Genomic DNA, 20,710 nt, shown 5'->3' with positions numbered 1-20,710 from the left:
TTTTGTATTTTTAGTAAAGATGGGGTTTCACCATGTTGGCCAGGCTGTCTCGAACTCCTTACTCAGGTGATCTGCCCGCCTTGGCCTCACAAAGTGCTGGGATCACAGGTATGAGCCACCGCACCTGGCCAGCCTGTGAGAGCTTTAAAGCATGAGATAGACATATGGTTTTGCAAAAGTTTCTACAGAAATCAGAATGGTTCCCAGAACAGAAAGGCTCCTCTGTCACTTTTTTTATCTGGTTGCTCAACCATAAGATGCCAACCCAATTAACAGTCACACCCATATTTGCATTATATCTGCTTCATATGTTCCATGGAACTGCCTCCTTTCAAAGTGTTAGTATATTTTTCAAGTCGACTGGAACCAAAAGTATAGAGAAACTGAATGCAAGCCAGCTTTCTGCATATGTAACACCGTAAGAATCCAGGTTGTATAGACGGGTTTTTGTTTGACACAGATGTTTCTCCCAATAAAGAGAGGATAAGGAGCTGGAACTCGTGGCACAGTTCCCTACAAAATAATTAATTGATCATGTCTACTAATTAAAATATCTTTTTCTGTACTATTGCAGATACCTGGTTTTGGCTGGGCAAGGTGGCTCACACCTATAATCCCAACATTTTGGGAGGCTCACTTGAGGTGGGAGGATAGTGAGATCCCATCCGTACAAAAAAATTTAAAAATTAGCTGGGCATGGTGGCACATACCTCTAGTCCAGCTATTCTGGAAGCTTAGGTAGAAGGATCACTTGAGCCCAAGAGATCAAGGCCGCAGTATGCTGTGATTGCACCACTGCACTCCACCCTGGGTGACAGAGCAAGACCCTGTCTCAAAAAAAAAAAAAAAAAAAAAAAAGACACCTGGCTTTACTGTGTATGCTGTACCTCAGGGCAAGTTTTCCCTTTGTCTTCTAATAGCTACTTTTGGATCCAGAAATTGTTCTCTGCAATTTCTTTACTTAAACATAATTGTCAGCCTGTATGACCTCTGTGGTCTGACTACTTTGAAATTAAGGAAGAAGGCTGGGCACGGTGGCTCACTCCTGTAATCCCACCACTTTGGAAGGCTGAGGTGGGCGGATCACTTGAGCCCAGGAGTTCGAGGCAACATGACAAGACCCTGTCTTGACAAAAAAACAAAAAACTTAGCCAGACATGATGGCACACGTTTATGGTCCCAGCTACTCAGGATGCTGAGGCAGGGGGATTGCTTGAGCCCAGGAGGTCAAGACCCAGGTGATCAAGGCCCAGGAGGTCAAGACTGCAGTGAGCTGTGCTCATGCCCCACTGCACTCCAGCCCAGTCATCAGAGCAAAACCTTGTCTCAAAAAAAAAAGTAAAGAAAGACATGTTTATTATATGGTAGTTTGAAAAATTACAAAGAGATAAATCGTGGCCGGACTAGGTGGCTCACGCCTGTAATCCCAGCACTTTGGGAGGCTGAGGCGGGCGGATCATGAGATCAGGAGATCAAGACCATCCTGGCTAACACGATGAAACCCCATCTCTACTAAAAATACAAAAAATTAGCCAGGTGTGGTGCTGGGCCTGTAGCCCAGCTACTCGGGAGGCTGAGGCAGGAGAATGGCATGAACCTGGGAGGTGGAGCTTGTAGTGAGCCGACATCATGCCACTGCACTCCAGCCTGGGTGACAGAGCAAGACTCCGTCTCAAAAAAAAAAAAAAAGAGAGATAAATCAGCCATAATCCTATACCCTATAAGCCAGGATTTGGCAAACTTTTTCTGTAAAGAACCAAATAGTAAATATTTTAGGATAGGGTGCAGTGGCTCATGCCTATAATCCCGGTACTTTGGGAGGCCAATGTGGAAGAATTGCTTGAGGCCAGGAGTTTGAAACCAGCCTGGGTAACATAGTGTAAGACTCTATCACTACAAAAATAAAAATAGGTCAGGCACAGTGGCTCACACCTGTAATCCCCGCATGTTTGAAGGCCAAGGCAGGTGGATCACGTGAGATCAGGAGTTCCAGACCAGCCTGGCCAACATGGTGAAACCCCATCTACTAAAAATACAAAAATTAGCCAGGCGTGGTGGCGCCCACCTGTAATCCCAGCTACTCAGGACACTGAGGCAGGAGAATCACTTGAACCCGGGAGGCAGAGGTTTCAGTGAGCCGGGATCCCGTGCCACTGCACTCCAGCCTGGGCAAGCAGGCTCTGTCTCAATCAATCAATCGTTAATACTGTATTGACCAGGTGCGGTGGCTCACGCCTATAATCCCAATACTTTGGGAGGCTGAGGCAGGCAGATCACAAGGTCAGGAGTTCCAGACCAGCCTGACCAACATGGTGAAACTCTGTCTCTACTAAAAATACAAAAGTTAGCTGGGTATGGTGGCGCGTGCCTGTAATCCCAACTACTCAGGAGGCTGAGGCAAGAGAATCGCTTGAACCTGGGAGGCAGAGATTGCAATGAGCCGAGAGCATGCCACTGCACTCCAGCCTGGGCAACAGAGTGAGACTCCATCTCAAAAATAATAATAATAATACTGTATTGTACACTTAAAAATCTGTTCAAAAGGTACATCTCACAGTAAGTGTTATCACTATAAAATAAGATTGAAATTAAAAAAAACACACACAATGAGAGACCACCACGAGTACACTAGGATGGCTAAAGTTATGCAATTTAAAAGACTGACAAGGCTGGGCGTGGTGGCCTACCCCTGTAATCCCAGCACTTTGGGAGGCCGAGGCAAGCAGATCACCTGAGGTCAGGAGATTGAGACCAGCCTGATCAACATGGAGAAACCTCATCTCTACTAAAAATACAAAATTAGCTGGGCATGGTAGCACATGCCTGTAATCCCAGCTACTTGGGAGGCTGAGGCAGGAGAATCGCTTGAACCTGGGGAACAGAGGTTGCAGTGAGCTGAGATCGTGCCATTGGACTCCAGCCTGGGTAACAAGAGCGAAACTCCGTCTCAAAAAAAGGCCAGGTGTGGTGGCCCCACTTGTCATCCCAGCACTTTGGGAGGCCAAGGTGGGTGGATCACCTGAGGTCAGGAGTTCAAGACCAGCATGGCCAATATGGTGCTACCCCATCTCTACTTAAAACACAAAAAATTAGCTGGGCGTGGTGGTACGCACCTGTAATCCCAGCTACTCGGGAGGCTGAGACAGGAGAATTGCTCGAACCCAGGAGGCAGAGGACGCAGTGAACTGAGATCACACCACTGCACTCCAGCCTGGACGACAGAGCAAGACTCCGTTTCTCCAAAAATAAAGAAATGCTACTCAGCAATAAAGAGGAAAAAATGATTACCAATGTCACAACTTAGGTAGATCTCAGTTATGCTAAGTAAAAGAAGCTAGACAAAAAGAACACATACTGTGTCCATTTTACATAACATTTTAGAAAATCTACATGGAAAGCAGATCATTATTTGCCTTGGGTTAGGGAGGACGAAATTATAAAAGAATGTGATGAAATGGGGTGGGGTTTATAGGTGGTAAAATTGTGTCTCCCAAAAAGATATGTTCAAGTCCTAGCCCCCAGTACCTGTTAATGTGACTTTACTTGGAAGTGGAGTCTTTGCAGGTATAATCAAGTTACCATGAAATCATTCTGGATTATGGTGGGCTCTAATCCAATAACTAGTGTTATTTGAGAAGAAGGAAATGTGGACACAGACATACACGGGGAGACCGCCATGTGACAGAGCAGAGGTCGGGATGATACAGTGTTTTGTTTTTTGTTTTTTTATTTTGAGACGGAGTTTCACTCTTGTAGCCTAAGCTGGAGTGTAGTGGCGTGATCTCGGCTCACTGCAACCTCTGCCTCCCGGGTTCAAGCAATTCTCCTGCTGAAGCCTCCCAAGTAGCTGGGAGTACAGGTACCTGCCACCATGCCCAGCTAATTTTTGTACTTTTAGTAGACATGGGGTTTCACTCTGTTGGCCAGGCTGGTCTCGAACTCCTAACCTCAGGTGATCCACCCACCTCGGCCTCCCACTGCGCACGGCCACGGATGATGTGTTTACAGACCAAGGAATGTTAAGGATTGCTAGCAGCCACCAGAAGCATGGAGTGAGCCGTGGAACAGGTTCTCCCTCGGAGCCTCCAGAAGGAACCAACATTACCAGTCCCTTGATTTTGGACTTCCAGCCTCCAAACCTATGACAGAATAAATTTCTGTTTTTTTAAGCCACTCAGTTGTGGTAATTTCTTAGAGCAGCCCTAGAAAACAAATACAGGCAGGATGTGGTGGCTCACACCTATAATCCCAGCACTTTGGGAGGCCAAGGTGGGTAGATCACCTGAAGTCAGGAGTTCGAGACCAGCCTGGCCAACATGGCGAAACCCTGTCTCTACTAAAAATACAAAAATTAGCCAGGTGTGGTGGCACGTGCCTATACTCCCAGCTACTAAGGAGGCTGAGGCAGAAGAATTGCTTGAACCTAGGAGGCGGAGGTTGTTGTGAGTCAAGATTGCACCATTGCACTCCAGCCTGGGCAGCAGAGTGACTCTGTCTCAGAAAAAAAGAAAAGGGGGGCCAGGCGCATTGGCTCCCGCCTGTAATCCCAGCACTTTGGGAGGCCAAGGCAGGCAGATCAGATCACAAGGTCAGGAGTTCGAGACCCACCTGGCCAACATAGTGAAACGCTGTCTCTACTAGAAATACAAAAAAAATTAGGCGGGTGTGGTGGCAGGTGCCTGTACTCAGCAACTCAGGAGGCTGAGTCAGAAGAATCACTTGAACCGGGAGGGGGAGGTTACAGTGAGCCAAGGTCATGCTACTGCACTCCAGCTTGGGCAACAGTGCGAAACTCTGTCTCAAAAAGAAAGGAAAGGAAATAAAAACAGGGGTGATATGTTCATTCTTGTAATCGTGATGATGATTTCACAGGTGATATATGGCAAAAGTGGCCAAATTGTACATGTTAAATGTGTACACAGTTGTACATATTTACAGTATTATTGTATGTCAGTTATATCATATTAAAGCTGGTTTGTTTTTTGCTTTTTGTTTTTTTTTCAAAGAACATTTAAAAAGGAAGGCCCAGGCCAGGCATGATGGCTCATGCCTGTAATGCCAACACTTTGGGAGGCTGAGGTAGGAGGATCACTTAAGGTCTGGAGTTCAAGACCAGCCTGACCAACATGGTGAAACCCTGTCTCTATTAAAAGTTAGCTGGGCCTAGTGGCACACACCTGTAGTCTCAGCTACTCAGGAGGCTGAGGTTGCAGTGAGCCGAGGTGGCGCCAGTGCACTCCAGCCTGGGCAACAGAGTGAGACTCTGTCTCAAAAAAAAAAAAAAAAAAAGGAAGGTCCAGCTGGGCGTGGTGGCTCACATCTCTAATTCCAGCCCTTTGGGAGGCTGAGCTGGGTGAATCACTTGAGCCCAGGAATGTGAGACCAGCCTGGGCAATATGGCAAAACACCATCACTACCAAAAATATAAAAATTAGCCAGCCCCGTCTCTAAATACATACATACATACATACATACATACATACATACATACATACATACATACTTTTTAAAAAATAAAATGGGGCGGAGCACGGTGGCTCACGCCTGTAATCCCAGCACTTTGGGAGGCCGAGGCGGGCGGATCACAAGATCAGGAGATTGAGACCACCGTGGCTAACACGGTGAAACGCCCTCTCTACTAAAACTAGAAAAACAGCCGGGCATGGTGGCACACGCCTATAGTCCCAGCTACTCGGGCGGCTGAGGCAGGAGAATCGCTTGAACCTGGGAGGCGGAGGTTGCAGTGAGCCGAGATCAAGCCACTGCATTCCAGCCTGGGCGACACAGCAAGATTCTGTCTAAAAAAAAAAAATAAATAAATAAATAAAATGGAAGGTTCTTGAGGTAGGAGGATCATTTGAGCCTAGGAGGTGGAGCTGCAGTGAGCTGTGATCGCACCATTGCACTCTAGCCTGGGTACAGAGTGAGACCCTGACTCAAAAAAAAAAAAAAAAAAAAAGGAAGGTCTTGTTCAGAAAGAAAAGTTGTATATAGAATGGGACTGGAAGTTCCTTATGCAAGCAACAAAAGAGTTGAAAAATTTGCAAGTACTAGCTAATTAGCCCAAATACTGTCTGAGAAGTATAAATTAAAAGAAAGAAATGAATAACTTTCTGATTCCAGAAAGACAAATTGTAGTTTTTTTTGGTTTGGTTTTTTTTTTGAGATGGAATCTCACTCTGTCGCCCAAGCAGGAGTGCAGTAGCGTGAGCTTCAGCTCACTGCAACCTCCATCTCCCAGGTTCAAGCATTCTCCTGCTTCAGCCTCCCAAGTAGCTGGGACTACAAGAGCACGCCACAACATCCGGCTAATTTTTGTATTTTTTAGTAGAGATGGGGTTTCACCATGTTGGCCAGGCTGGTTTTGAGTTCCTGACCTCAGGTGATCCACCCGCTTCAGCTTCCCAAAGTGCTGGGGATTACAGGCATGAGCCACCACACCTGGCCAACAAATTGTTATTGGTGAATAACATCTCAGAACTGTGATGAGGTGAGATAACTTTATCAAATGCTTCACAGAGAAGACTGAGATTTAAATCATAGAATTATAGAATATCACCCAGAAAGAGACAAACTTAAATTCCAGTGGTTCCTAAACCACTGATTTAAAAACCTAGCTGGGCACGGCCAGGCGTGGTGGCTTACACCTGTAATCCCAGCACTTTGGGAGGCCGAGGCAGGCGGATCACAAGGTCAGGAGATCGAGACCATCCTGGCTAACACGGCGAAACCCCGTCTCTACTAAAAATAAAAAAATTAGCCGGGTGTGGTGGCAGGCGCCTGTAGTCCCAGCTACTTGGGAGGCTGAGGCAGGAGAATGTTGTGAACCCAGGAGGCGGAGATTGCAGTGAGCCGAGATTACACCACTGCACTCCAGCCTAGGCGACAGAGTGAGACTCCATCTCAAAAAAAAAACCTAGCTGGGCATAATGGCTTGCGCCTATAATCCCAGCAGTTTGGGAGGCCAAGGCGGGAAGATAGCTTGAGCCCAGGAGTTCAAGACTACCCTGGGCAACAGAGTGAGACCCCCATCTCTATTTTTAAAAAATTTTAAACAAAAAAAATCTAAAGAGGGACATCTGAGTCATAGGAGAAGTTTTGTGAAAAAAAAAAAATATATATATAGATGTATGTAATTTCATTTTTCATCCTGATTTTCTGAATCAGAATTTCTGTTAACGTTTCTTGGGAATCTGTGTTTTCTAAAAAGTCTCTAATGCTTCTGAAGGAGCAAATTTGTTTAGGAGCCACCAGTTGGGTCCAAACCTTCGCTTCACAGATGACGACACTCAAGGTCTAACCGAACTTTTTTGTGCTAATAGTTCTTATCAAGGTCTAGAACTAGAATCCTGGCCACTTGTTTGCATATACAGTTCCTTTTTATAATGTGATATCTGTGTTAACACTTTTAATGTGAAATTGTTTTATAAACAATCATAAATAAATGAAATATATCAGTTTGAAAATTTGTTGATTTCTTACTTATATAGGGGCTAATATATACTGTGACCAAAAAAATCTTTATAAATAAGATTGGGAGGTTTAACATAAATATTACCTTTATTTATCTCATTTTTAGGCGACTGAGTCAAAGACCAACACCAGAAGAACTAGAACAACGCAATATATTGCAACGTGAGTCCAGTTATGGAAATAAAGTTGTATAGATTTTCTTTGTATGTTTCTGACTTTAATATACATAAAAGAAAAAAGAAGCCGGCCGGGCGCGGTGGCTCACGCTTGTAATCCCAGCACTTTGGGAGGCCGAGGCGGGTGGATCACGAGGTCAGGAGATCGAGACCACAATGAAACCCCGTCTCTACTAAAAATACAAAAAATTAGCCGGGCGTGGTGGCGGACGCCTGTAGTCCCAGCTACTCGGAGAGGCTGAGGCAGGAGAATGGCGTGAACCCGGGAGGCGGAGCTTGTAGTGAGCCGAGATTGCGCCACTGCACTCCAGCCTGGGTGACAGAGCAAGACTCTGTCTCAAAAAAAAAAAAAAAAGAAGCATTTGCTACAAGGGCTAAGGGAGAGTGTTCCAGCCAGACAAGGACTATTATTTCCCCATGAAGGAGCAGAGCTTACCAAGCTTCCTTTGGAAGATGCTATTATGGTATGGTTTAGTGTGCTGTGACACTCTAGAAAGCTTTGTTTCCGTGTTCTCACCGTATCCTGGAACTGCCGTGGGCATTTGGGAGGATTTGACAGTGTATGGGCGATGTGCCCAATTTTTCTGTGTTCAGGGTGCTAAGGAGGTAGCTGTGCATATGGATAACTTCCTATTCCTAGATTTTGAGGGCTGTGGCCCAAAGCAAGTCCCAAATGCAGCAGTTTTCCTCTTGCTTTAAATCCCTTAAGACTTTCTTACCTCTGTAGTTACCAAATGGGACCATATATTTAATTTGCTGTCTGTGTACATAATTAACTTCCTGAAATAGCATTCTAATCTAGTACATATTTGATTTGTTTTTCCAGAATATAGAGTGAAATTTGGCCTTAAAAGTCTCCTCACTGAGAAGGTTTGGGCTTCCTTAGGGCTATTTGTGAGCATGTTCAGTCTGACCAATCCATCCTCTGTTCTCTCAGCACTACTTGGGTATACACAACTTAATCACTTAGTAAATTTTCTAGTGTGGGTCCTCTTATAGACGCATCACACAAAACTCAGTGTGATCCAAGGTCAGGAGATCGAGACCACGGTGAAACCCCGTCTCTACTAAAAATACAAAAAATTAGCCGGGCGTGGTGGCGGGCGCCTGTAGTCCCAGCTACTCGGAGAGGCTGAGGCAGGAGAATGGCGTGAACCCGGGAGGCGGAGCTTGCAGTGAGCCGAGATCGCGCCACTGCACTCCAGCCTGGGCGACAGAGCGAGACTCCGTCTCAAAAAAAAAAAAAAAAAAAAATTCAGTGTGATCGCCATTGTCCATTCTTAGCAGTTACTCTTGAGCAAGAATCTGCAGGCTTTTCCTTAAAGCGTACATAGTAAACATTTTGGGTTTTGCAGGCCAAAAAGCAAATGAACAACTATACGTAAAGGTACTTACAAAACCATTTAAAAATGTGAAGACTATTGTTAGCTCATGGGCAGGAAAAATACAGGCAACTGGCGAGACGTGGTGCCATAGTTTGCTGACTCTTGCTCTTAAGTATTTGTATCGGGCTCTTAAGTATTTGTATCGTTGACAAGAAAATTGTTTTGTTTAGCCATCCCCAAAGTTAGTATTTTATTCTGATTTGGGCCTATAAGAAATATCTGGGCCGAGGTGGGTTGATCACGAGGTCAGGAGATCGAGACCATCCTGGTTAACACGGTGAAACCCCGTCTCTACTAAAAATACAAAAAAATTAGCTGGGCATGGTGGCAGGCACCTGTACTCCCAGCTACTCGGGAGGCTAAGGCAGGAGAATGGCGTGAACCCGGGAGGCGGAGCTTGCAGTGAGCCGAGATTGTGCCACTGCACTCCAGCATGGGCGACAGAGCAAGACTCCGTCTCAAAAAAAAAGAAAGAACTATCTGGGCTGGGCACGGTGGCTCACACCTGTAAGGCCAGCACCTGGAAGGCTGAGGCGGGTGGATCACCTGAGGTCAGGAGTTGGACACCAGCCTGACCAATATGATGAAACCCTGTCTCTACTAAAAATACAAAAATCAGCTGGACATGGCATGTGCCTGTAATCCCAGCTACTTGGGTGGCTGAGACAGGAGAATCGCTTGAACTCGGGAGGCCGAGGTTGCAGTGAGCCAAGATTGCACCATTGCACTCCAGCCTGGGCAATAAGAGCAAAACTATCTCAAAAAAAAAAAAAAGAAAGAAATATCTATAATGTAATTACTAAAATGTTTGATATGCAAATTGTCATTTGTGAGTAATATTCCTTCCTTCTGATTGTCAACTGTAGCTAAAAATGAAGCTGATCGTCAGGCAGAAAAACGAGAAATTAAACGTCGGCTCACTAGAAAGGTACTACTGCCTGTGTGTTCAGTTAACTATATGTGTTATATTTGGATGGCCTATTTGATTGGAAATGAATTCGCAGCTGGGCACAGTGGCTTGCACCTGTAATCCCAGCACTTTGGGAGGCCATGGCAGGAGGATTGCTTGAGCCCAGGAGTTCAAGACCAGCCTGGGGAAAACAGTGAAACCTTGTCTCTACATTAAAAAAAAAAAAAAAAAAAGAAGAAGAAGAAAGAGAAGAAAAAGAAAAAAATGAATTTGCAGCCTGGGCAACATGGCAAAACCCCACCTCTACAAAAAAAAGAAAATATTAGCCAGGCATGGTGGTATGCGCCTGTAATATCAGCTACTTGGGAGGCTGAGGTAGGAGGATCATTTGAGCTTGGGAGGTTGGGGCTGCAGTGAGCTGTGATTGTGCCACTGCACTCCAGCCTGGGTGACAGGGCAAGACCCTGTCTCAAAAAAAAACAAAACAAAAAACCACCTGATAACCATAATCACTGGGGGTGGGACCTCCAGGGATCAATAGGGTCTAAAGCTCCCCCAGGTGATTCCAATGAAGATTGAAGCACTGGGTTAGAGGCAATTTGAATGCATGATTGATGCCTAATTATTGGCTTGGTGAACTAAGAGGCTCCGTTTCCTTCAGCTCAGTCAAAGGCCAACTGTGGCTGAACTCCTTGCCAGGAAGATTCTGAGGTTTAATGAATATGTAGAGGTAACAGATGCTCACGATTATGACCGGCGAGCCGACAAACCTTGGACCAAACTGACCCCTGCTGACAAGGTACCTGGAAAGCACTCTCTTGCTTTTTTTCTCTTTCTCTTTTTCTCTTTATTTGGAGGATCCAAGATACTAACTAGAAAGGAGAGCCACAAACAAAACTTCTAGTTTTAATATAATATTAAATTTCAAATCAAGATACAAAATGCCAAGTTGAACAAGTCAAAATGTTATACTAACTCAGTATGCTTTGGTAACTCTACCACCAATACTGAAAGAAAGAAAATGCCTGCTATATCACAGAGTAAAAACACTGGAAGGAATAAATACATTTCAAACAGTTGTTGTTTGGTTAGAGGGAGTTTGGGCTATATATTTTAGTAATTACCAATATTTCATTTTTATGATGCTGTGAAAAACTAAAAGCTGGCCAGGCATGGTGGCTTATGCCTGTAATCCTAGCACTCTGGGAGGCCAAGGCGGAGGGATCACTCGAGGTAAGGAGTTCAAGACCAGCCTGGCCAACATGGCGAAACCCCATCTCTACTAAAAATAACAAAAATTAGCCAGGTGTGATGGCATGCACCTGTAATCCCAGCTACTCGGGAGGCTGAAGCAGGAGAATTGCTTGAACCTAGGAAGTGGAGGTTGCAGTGAGCCGAGATCATGCCAGTGCACTCCAGCCTGGGCAGCAAAGTGAGACTGCATCTCAAAAATTAAAATTTAAAATTAAAAAAAAAAAAAAAAACTAGCCAGGTGCAGTGGCTCACACCTGTAATCCCAGCACTTTGGGAGGCCGAGGCAGGTAGATCTCTTGAGGTCAGGAGTTCAAGACCAGCCTGGCCAACATGGTGAAACCCTGTCTGTACTAAAAATACAAAATAGCCGGGCGTGGTAGTGTGCACCTCTAATCCCAGCTATTCGGGAGGCTAAGGCAGGAGAATCGCCTGAACCCAGGAGCTGAAGGTTGCAGTGAGCTGAGATTGCACCACTGCACTCCAGCCTCAGCAACAGAGCAAGATTCCATCTCACGAAAAAACAAAAACAAAAACAAAAAAACTATAAAAGCTACAATATATCTTTCAAGATTTTCAAGTATTTTGATTAAACTAGAAATTTTAGGTTTATTATGAGACAGATGGGTATCATTGTGTTGACCTGGTGTCTGGGTTGCCTGTGAGGGGTTGCATTGACTTACAAAGTTAAACACAGTACAGAAAAATGAGAAGTTACACTGCTGTGCAAAGCAGCCAGAAGAAGCTGAAACATTTTTGTTTCTACTCCACAGGCTGCCATAAGAAAAGAATTAAATGAATTTAAAAGCTCCGAGATGGAGGTTCATGAAGAGAGCAAACATTTTACACGGTAAGACCCAAAAGACCCAATCATATATGTGCTAGGTAGAATTTTCCAAAAAACATTGTTCAGATATGAAGGGCTCTAATGACGTCAGTAAAAAGAAAAACACTCAGTGTTGATTGCAAGACTGCATTCAAAGGGATGAAAAGTATAGAAGCAATAGTAAATGCCTAGGCCAGGTGCGGTGGCTCACGCCTGTAATCCCAGCACTTTGGGAGGCCGAGGCAGGTGGATCACGAGGTCAGGAGATCAAGACCATCCTGGCTAACACGGTGAAACCCCCTCTCTACTAAAAATACAAAAAATTGGCTGGGCATGGTGGCGGGCGCCTGTAGTCCCAGCTACTCAGGAGGCTGAGGCAGGAGAATGGCATGAACCCAGGAGGTGGAGCTTGCAGTGAGCCGAGATCGTGCCACTGCACTCCAGCCTGGGCAACAGAGCAAGACTCCATCTCAAAAAAAAAAAAAAAATTAGCCAGGTGCAGGCTGGGCATGGTGGCTCATGCCAGTAATCCCAGCACTTTGGGGGGCTGAGGTGGGCAGATCACGAGGTCAGGAGTTTGAGACCACCCTAACCAATATGGTGAAACCCCGTCTCTACTGAAAATACAAAACTTAGCTGGGTGTGGTGGCACATGCCTATAGTCCCAGCTACTCAGGAGGCTGAGGCAGAAGAACTGCTTGAACCTGGGAGGTGGAGTTTGCAGTGAGCCGAGATCACGCCACTGCACTCCAGCCTGGGTGACAGAGCAAGACTCTATCTCAAAAAAAAAAAAAAAATGGCCAAAAGGTGCAGTGGCACGCTCCTGTAATCCAGCTACTCGGAGGCTGAGGTAGGAAATTCACTTGAGCCTGGGAAATTGAGGCAACAGTGATCCATGGTCACACCACTGCACTGAAGCCTGGACAACAAAGTAAGATGCCATTGCTAAAAAGAACAGTTTTTGCTAAAGGAAAAAGTTATAGAGAATGTGACATTTACGCTAGATCTTAAGGTATATTAAAAAAATTAATCTGAACAAAAAGGAAGGAAAGAACCTTGTAAGCAGAAGGACCAGTATAGGCTGGGCGCAGTGGCTCACACCTGTAATCCCAGCACTTTGGGAGGCTGAGGCAGGTGGATCACTTGAGGCCAGTTGGAGACCAGCCTGGCCAACATGGTGAAACCCCCTCTCTACTAAAAATACAAAAATTAGCCGGGCATGGTGGCATGCCTGTAGTCCCAGATACTTGGGAGGCTGAGGCAGGAGAATCACTTGAACCCCAGAAGCAGAGGTTACAGTAAGCCGAGATCGTGCAACTGTGCTCAACCTGGGCAACAGAGCAAGACTGTCTCTCAAAAAAAGAAAAAGAAAGGGCTGGGCGCGGTGGCTCACGCTTGTAATCCCAGCACTTTGGGAGGCCAAGGCGGGCGGATCACGAGGTCGACAGATCGAGACCACGGTGAAACCCCGTCTCTACTAAAAATACAAAAAAATTAGCCGGGCGTGGTGGCAGGCGCCTGTAGTCCCAGCTACTCGGAGAGGCTGAGGCAGGAGAATGGCGTGAACCCGGGAGGCGGAGCTTGCAGTGAGCCGAGATTGCGCCACTGCACTCCAGCCTGGGCGACAGAGCGAGACTCCGTCTCAAAAAAAGAGAGAGAAGAAGGACGAGCTTAAGCAAGACGATGGGAGAGAGGAAAACACATGGTGTTTGTGGGTAACAGAAAATGTAGCTGGATCAGAGGATGTTTGGGGCAGTGTGGTGAAAATAAGCTAGAAAATGGGTTGCAGTCCCTTGCAATGCTTTGACTGTTGTGCTAGGATGTTGGAACCATTGGCAGTTTATAAGCAGGAAATTCTGTGTATTTCAGAACAAGCTCTGATGCAAACAAGGAAGATGATATGGAAGGATGAAGAGACTAGCAGCAAGGAAAACAGGAAGTGTCTGAAATAATCATAGTGAGCATAATGGTAGCTCAGACCAGAGATAGTGAGAATGCAAACGTGATAGATTTGAAAGACATTTCAAGCATAGAATCAACAAGATGTGGCAATCTGTTGGATTCCAGAGATGAAATAAAGGAGTAGTCAAAATGACTCTGATGTTTTTAACTTGCATTTTTTGAGATCTGTGAAGGTGATAAGGAAGGAGTTTAGCTGACCAGTTTAGTTTATTCAGCAAATACTGAGCACCTACCACATGATAGGTATAGTGCTAGGTCCTTGGGATACAGCAGGAAATAAGATAAAGTCTCTGTCCTTGGCCAGGCACGGTGGCTCACGCCTGTAATCCCAGCACTTTGGGAGGCCGAGGCGGGTGGATCACGAGGTCAGGAGATCGAGACCACGGTGAAACCCCGTCTCTACTAAAAATACAAAAAATTAGCCGGGCGTGGTGGCGAGCGCCTGTAGTCCCAGCTACTCGGAGAGGCTGAGGCAGGAGAATGGCGTGAACCCGGGAGGCGGAGCTTGCAGTGAGCCGAGATTGCGCCACTGCACTCCAGCCTGGGCGACAGAGCAAGACTCCGTCTCAAAAAAAAAAAAAAAAAAAAAGATAAAGTCTCTGTCCTCAATGAGGCTTTATTCTTTTTTTTCTTTTTTAAATAGAGATGGGGTCTCACTATGTTTCCCAGGCTGGTCTCGAATTCCTGGCCTCAAGTGATCCTCCCATCCTGGCCTCCCAAAGTGTTGGGATTACAAGTGTGAACCACTATGCCTGACCAAGCTTTTATTCTAAAAGAAGGCAGACAGTGAACAAGCTAGAAAATACATTGCATGTGTTTAGTTTGAGGAGCCTATGACACATGGAGATACCTAGAAGACCATTAGATATGCAGCCTAGAATCCAGAAAGAAAGCAAAGTCTCAAGATACAAATGAAAGAAGATAGTGGACCTTTAGGGGGGATTTTTTTTTTTTTTTTTTTGAGACAAGGTCTCACTCTGTCACCCAGGCTGGAGTGCAGTGGCGTGATCGTGGCTCACTGCAGCCTCAACCTCTCGAGTTCAAGCCATCCTCCCACCTCAGCCTCCTCAGTAGCTGTGACTACAGGCACAGGCCACCACACCTGGCTAACTTTTTGATCATTTGTAGAGACAGGGTCTCCGTATGTTGCCCAGGCTGCTCTCAAACTCCTGGTCTCAAATGATCTTCTCACCTTGGCCTCCCAAATTGTTGGGATTGATTACAGGCATGGGCCACCGTGACCGGCCAAGGAAAGTTGTTTTTTATTTAAAGGGTAGACAGAGGAAAATGAACCAGGACAGCATACTGAGAAAGATCAATTGAAGAAGAGAGAAAATTACGGAAAAGATAGTGTTACAGAAGCCAAGAGAAGAGTTGTTTTTTTTTTTGAGATAGAGTCTCGCTCTGTCACCCAGGCTGGAGTGCAGTGGCGCGATCTCGGCTCACTACAAACTCCACCTCCCAGGTTCACACCATTCTCCTGCCTCAGCCTCGCGAGTAGCTGGGACTATAGATGCGCGCCATCACATCCAGCAAATTTTTTGTATTTTTAGTAGAGACGGGGTTTCACCGTGTTAGCCAGGATGGTCTCGATCTCCTGACCTCATGATCCGCTTGCCTCGGCCTCCCAAAGTGCTGGGATTACAGGCGTGAACCATCGCGCCCAGCCGAGAAGTTTTAAGAAGGAAGCAGACGAGGAGTATCAGATGCAACAGAAAGGTCAGGTAGAATTACAGCAGAGGGAAGGCAATGTTAATTAGGTATAACATTTCATTACTACTGATACATTAATAGCAAAGAAATGCACATCATGTGGTAACTCGTCTCTTTTTTATCTCTTTTAGCTACCATCGTCCATGATGCCAAAGGTTGAGAGAGGAACTCAACGTGGCTGCTTTGCTGCTTCCTTCTCCAAAGTGACATATGGAGGGAACTTTAGCACTTCCCAGCACAGCCAGAATTGCGTCCTCTGGGATCTTCTGAGGTGGACAGCACTTCTTTGAATGTAGCATTTCACTGGAACAGAGTCTCATGTGCTGCACCTGGGGCAAAACAACGCTTTGTCGGTGCTTTTGAACCTTTCAATATTGTAGCATACTTGAGGAGTTTTTCCCTTACTGGCCACCAAAGTTCTGAACCACTTGCAGGTTCCAGGTTTTACTGGCTGCACCACACCCCTTCCCCTAGATGACTGCCTGTGCTGAGACACAGTTTGCACCATTAGCCTTACCTGCCCTGCCCTGATTGTGAGACCCAAATGTGTAGGCTCTAAATTCCAGCCATCAAATCCAATTCGTGGTGGGGAAAACCTTCTGGAGACCCCCAACCTTCTGGTAAAAGAGTCTCTACCTCCAGGGAAAGCCTTCTTACCACACTGGCATATCAGATGAAAGCATTGCACTGTACCTCTCGTAACACAGCAATACAGTCCTCTTGAGGCACTCAAGCCTGAGAGGAAGCTCAGGATCTGACATGTTCTTCCTTTTCCTCACAAGTCGTCATGAATTTTTATTTTAAAATAATCGGGAAGTAATGGGAACTTACGTTTTTCCTGAACTCCAACCAGAATCCAAATTGGTTAGATGAGGCCAGGCGTGGTGGCTCACGCCTGTAATCCCAGCACTTTGGGAGGCCAAGGTGGGCAGATAAACTGAGGTCAGGAATTCAAGACCAGCCTGGCCAACATGGGGAAACCCCATCTCTACTAAAAATACAAAAATTAGCGAGGTGTGATGGCTCCTGGTTGAGGCATGAGAATCGCTTGAACCCAGGAGGTGGAGGTTGCAGTGAGCCAAGATCACGCCCACTGCACTCCAGCCTGGGCAACAAAGTGAGACTCTGTCTTAAAAAAAAAAAAAAAATCGGTTAGATGAGAAAACATGTATATTTTCTATATACAAAAAGAAGAAAGGCCTTTTGAGCCCCTGTGCTCAGGCCCACTCCCACACTGTGGAGTGTACTTTCATTTTCAGTAAATCCCCTTATTCCTTCCTTGCAACAACAACAAAAAAAGCCTTAGCCAGATTCAGTGGCTCACGCCTCTAATCCCAACACTTTGGGAGGCTGAGGCGGGTGGATCACCTGAGTTCGGGAGTTCAAGACCAGCCTGGCCAACATGGCAAAACCCTGTGTCTACTAAAAATGAAAAAATTAGCCGGGCATGGTGGCTTGTGCCTTGTAGTCCCAGCCACTGGGGAGGCTGAGACGGGAGAATTGCTTGAACCTGGAAGGTGGAGGTTGCAGTGAGCCGAGATCGCGCCACTGCACTCCAGCCTGGGTGACAGAGCGAGATTCCATTTCAAAAAAAAAAAAAAAAAAAGCCTTAATATTAATGCTAACGTGGCAGAAAACTAGTGGGTTACATTTTATAGGCTATTGTAGTTTTATTTACCAGATGATAGTCTAAATCACTTCAACCAATAAATGTATTCTCCTCCTTAAAGCAGAGTTGTATCAACTCTGTGGGAGCATTTATGAGCTATCGGTCCCCACGCTTCCAGCCAGAATCACAACAAGGTCTGGCTGGGTGTGGGGTGCTGCATAGGAAAGGGCCTCTGGAGAAGCAAAGAGGGCACGATCATGGCCCACTGCTCCCCTCTTCTCAGTGCTCTTTGCCCTCCTGCCGCACGCCTCCTCTTCAGTGCTGATCCCCCTGCTGACTCTCTCTGGCAGCTCCCTCCCACCTCACCCGCCCCTCTTCCACAGTATAACCAGTATGGTTGGTGCTGGGGCATCGACTCAGCCCTCCTGCTTTCTGCATTTGTAATAGATATTAATATGATTTCCTAAAACAGAAGATTTTGTTGCTTTCTTTGCACTTGTATTGAAAACCATACAGTCTCACTGTTTCGCTTTAATTCCTGTCCACACTATAAATGGAAGAAAAAAATTAATAGTTTCTGTTTAATCTGATGAATGTGGCTTTTTTTCCCTTCACTTTTATGTTCAAGAAGTTGTGGCTATTTCATAGATTTCTTCTGATTTATTCTGTGGTTCCCTGTTATTTGTTCTGTATGTAATCTTTCAGTAGATTTTCATCCTTTCATATCCACATTCTTATGTGGACTTGCTGAAGAAACAGAATATCAGTTCAAAACAAAACCTAGGCCAGGCATGGTGGTTCACGCCTTTAATATCAGCACTTTGGGAAGCCAAGGCGGGCAGATAACAAGGTCCGGAGTTTGAGACCAGCCTGACCAACATGGTGAAACCCTGTCTCTACTAAAAATACAAAAATTAGCCTGGCATGTTGACATGCATCTGTAATCCCAACTACTCAGGACGCTGAGGCAGGAGAGTTGCTTGAACCCAGGAGGCGGAGGTTGCAGTGAGCCGAGATCGTACCACTGCACTCCAGCCTGGGCAACAGAGCGAGACTCCATCTCAAAAAAAACAAAAAAAGAAAGAAAAAGAAAGAATGCTCCACATCTCCTTGAAGTTTTTTTTGTTTTGTTTTGTTTTTGAGACAGAATTTTGCTCTTGTTGCCCAGGCTGGAGTGCAATGGTGCAATCTCAGCTCACTGCAACCTCTGTCTCCCGGGTTGAAGCAATTCTCCTACCTCAGCCCCCCAAGTAGCTGGGATTACAGGCATGAGCCACCACACCTGGCTAATTTTATATTTTTAGTAGAGATGAGGTTTCTCCATGTTGGTCAGGCTGGTCTCAAACTCCCGACCTCAGATGATCCACCCACCTCGGCCTCCCAAAGTGCTGGGATTACAGGCATGAGCCACCGTGCCCAGCCTTCCTTGAAGTTTTTTGTTTGGTTTTGATTTGTTTTGTTTTTGGAGATAGGGTCTCACTCTGTCACCCATGCTGGAGTGCAGTGGCACAGTATTGGCTCAAAGCAACCTCTGCCTCCCAGGCTCAAGCGATCCTCCCACTTCAGTCTAAGTAGCTGGGACTACAGGCACGTGCCACCACGCCCAGCTAATTTTTGTGTTTTTTTAGAGATGAGGTTTTGCCATATTGCCCAGGCTGGTCTTGAACACCGGGGCTCAAGGAATCTGCCCATCTTGGCCTCCCAAAGTTCTGAGATTGCAGGTGTGAGTCATCGTACCCAGCCTCCTTGAAGTTTACTAACACTTGGGATAACTGAGGGAAAAGAAGTGACAATTCCACTCAGTCTGTTAGAGGTCTGGATATAAGGTAGCCACACAATAACTCTAACTTGACTTCTAACCATTCTATCTTACTGGTCTGGAGACTGTCTTCTGCCAGCATTTTCTGTGGCTTGAGATGATATTTTCAAACCCTTCTTTCACTACCTTTCTTACCCTTAATGTGCCAAGCTTGAAACAGGATTTGATTTCCTGAGCTATTTGTTCGCCTTCTGTGCATCACCAAGTAATCTGGTTCATCTTTCATCTCATTCATGTTATTTTCAAGTGAAACAAGACATTTTGGGGGTCAAGTCTCTTTGGGTGTTTGTTCTGTTTTTATGTATATAAAAATGGATTTTGTGTTCCCTTTCCATGTAAGTACCAACTTATATGGAAACTCACAATCATAATGTAAAGAAGAAATGAAACCCTGGTGTATTGTACTTCAAGATGCCTCCCTGATGTATAGAATCTCCTTGTAAATAAATAATTGCATTGTATATCAGTCTTCCCATCAATATTAATTATTAAATATTTTAGAATTTTTAAATACCAACTATAATATTCTGGTGTGAGGTATTTTCTTTTACATTACACTCTATCCCAAAAAAATCCAGTTTAAAAATGATATGTAAGCCAGGCGCAGTGGCTCACACCTGTAAGCCCAGCACTTTGGGAGGACAAGGCAGGTGGATCACCTGAGGTCGGGAGTTTGAGACCAGCCTGACCAACAGGGAGAAACCCCATCTCTACTAAAAATACAAAATTAGCCGGGCGTGGTGACACATGCCTGTAATCCCAGCTACTCGGGAGGCTGAGGCAGGAGAATCACTTGAACCCGGGAGGCGGAGGTTGCAGTGAGCTGAGATCACGCCATTGCACTCCAGCCTGGGCAACAAGAGCAAAACTCCATCTCAAAAAAAAAAAAAAAAAATTTATATTAACCACATATAATTGGACCCCCAAGATGACATCACAAAAGGACACTTAATACTTTTTTTTTTCCCCAGGACAGAGTCTTGCTCTGTCACCCAGGCTGGAGTGCAGTGGCATGATCTCGGCTCACTGCAACCTCTGCCTCCCAGATTCAAGCGATTCTCCTGCCTCAGCCTCCTGAGCAGCTGGGAGTACAGGCATCTGCCACCACCCCTGGCTAATTTTTTGTATTTTTAGTAGAGACGGGGTTTCACCATGTTGGCCAGGCTGGTCTCGAACTCCTGACCTCAGGTGATCCGCCTGCCTCAGCCTCCCAAAGTGCTAGGACTACAGGCATGAGCCACTGCACCCGGCCCAGGACACCTAGTACTTCATGTTTTCTTTTCCGGCAAGCAGCCCAGTTTCAGTCCAGGTGGCCTCAGCAATGACTCACTTCTATTTGTCACTTAAGAGACTGGCCTTGTGGCCGGGCGCGGTGGCTCACGCTTGTAATCCCAGCACTTTGGGAGGCCGAGGCGGGCGGATCACGAGGTCAGGAGATCGAGACCACGGTGAAACCCTGTCTCTACTAAAAATATACAAAAAATTAGCCGGGCGTGGTGGCGGGCGCCTGTAGTCCCAGCTACTTGGAGAGGCTGAGGCAGGAGAATGGCGTGAAGCCGGGAGGTGGAGCTTGCAGTGAGCCGAGA

General features: G+C 45.9%; 1 protein-coding gene across 6 annotated transcripts in view; it reads left to right on the top strand.

Moving 5' to 3' along the window:
- The window catches only part of PHACTR4 (phosphatase and actin regulator 4), a 137,512-nt gene extending 117,865 nt beyond the window's left edge, over positions 1-19,647 (top strand). For all 6 annotated transcript variants that reach the window (XM_055261298.2, XM_063631432.1, XM_063631433.1 and 3 more), the window contains 5 exons: positions 7,580-7,635; positions 9,901-9,962; positions 10,606-10,743; positions 11,969-12,045; positions 15,828-19,647. In XM_055261298.2, the coding sequence (XP_055117273.1) occupies positions 7,580-7,635; positions 9,901-9,962; positions 10,606-10,743; positions 11,969-12,045; positions 15,828-15,843 (349 nt within the window). In that variant the 3' untranslated portion in view covers positions 15,844-19,647. The remainder of the gene's footprint in view (positions 1-7,579; positions 7,636-9,900; positions 9,963-10,605; positions 10,744-11,968; positions 12,046-15,827) is intronic.
- Positions 19,648-20,710: the final 1,063 nt, after the last annotated feature.

This window comes from Symphalangus syndactylus, chromosome 22 (genome assembly GCF_028878055.3).
Source record: "Symphalangus syndactylus isolate Jambi chromosome 22, NHGRI_mSymSyn1-v2.1_pri, whole genome shotgun sequence".
Classification (NCBI taxonomy): Eukaryota; Metazoa; Chordata; class Mammalia; order Primates; family Hylobatidae; genus Symphalangus; species Symphalangus syndactylus.
The sequence above is the reverse complement of the archived record's forward strand: the minus strand, read 5'-3'. Positions and strand labels throughout refer to the sequence as shown.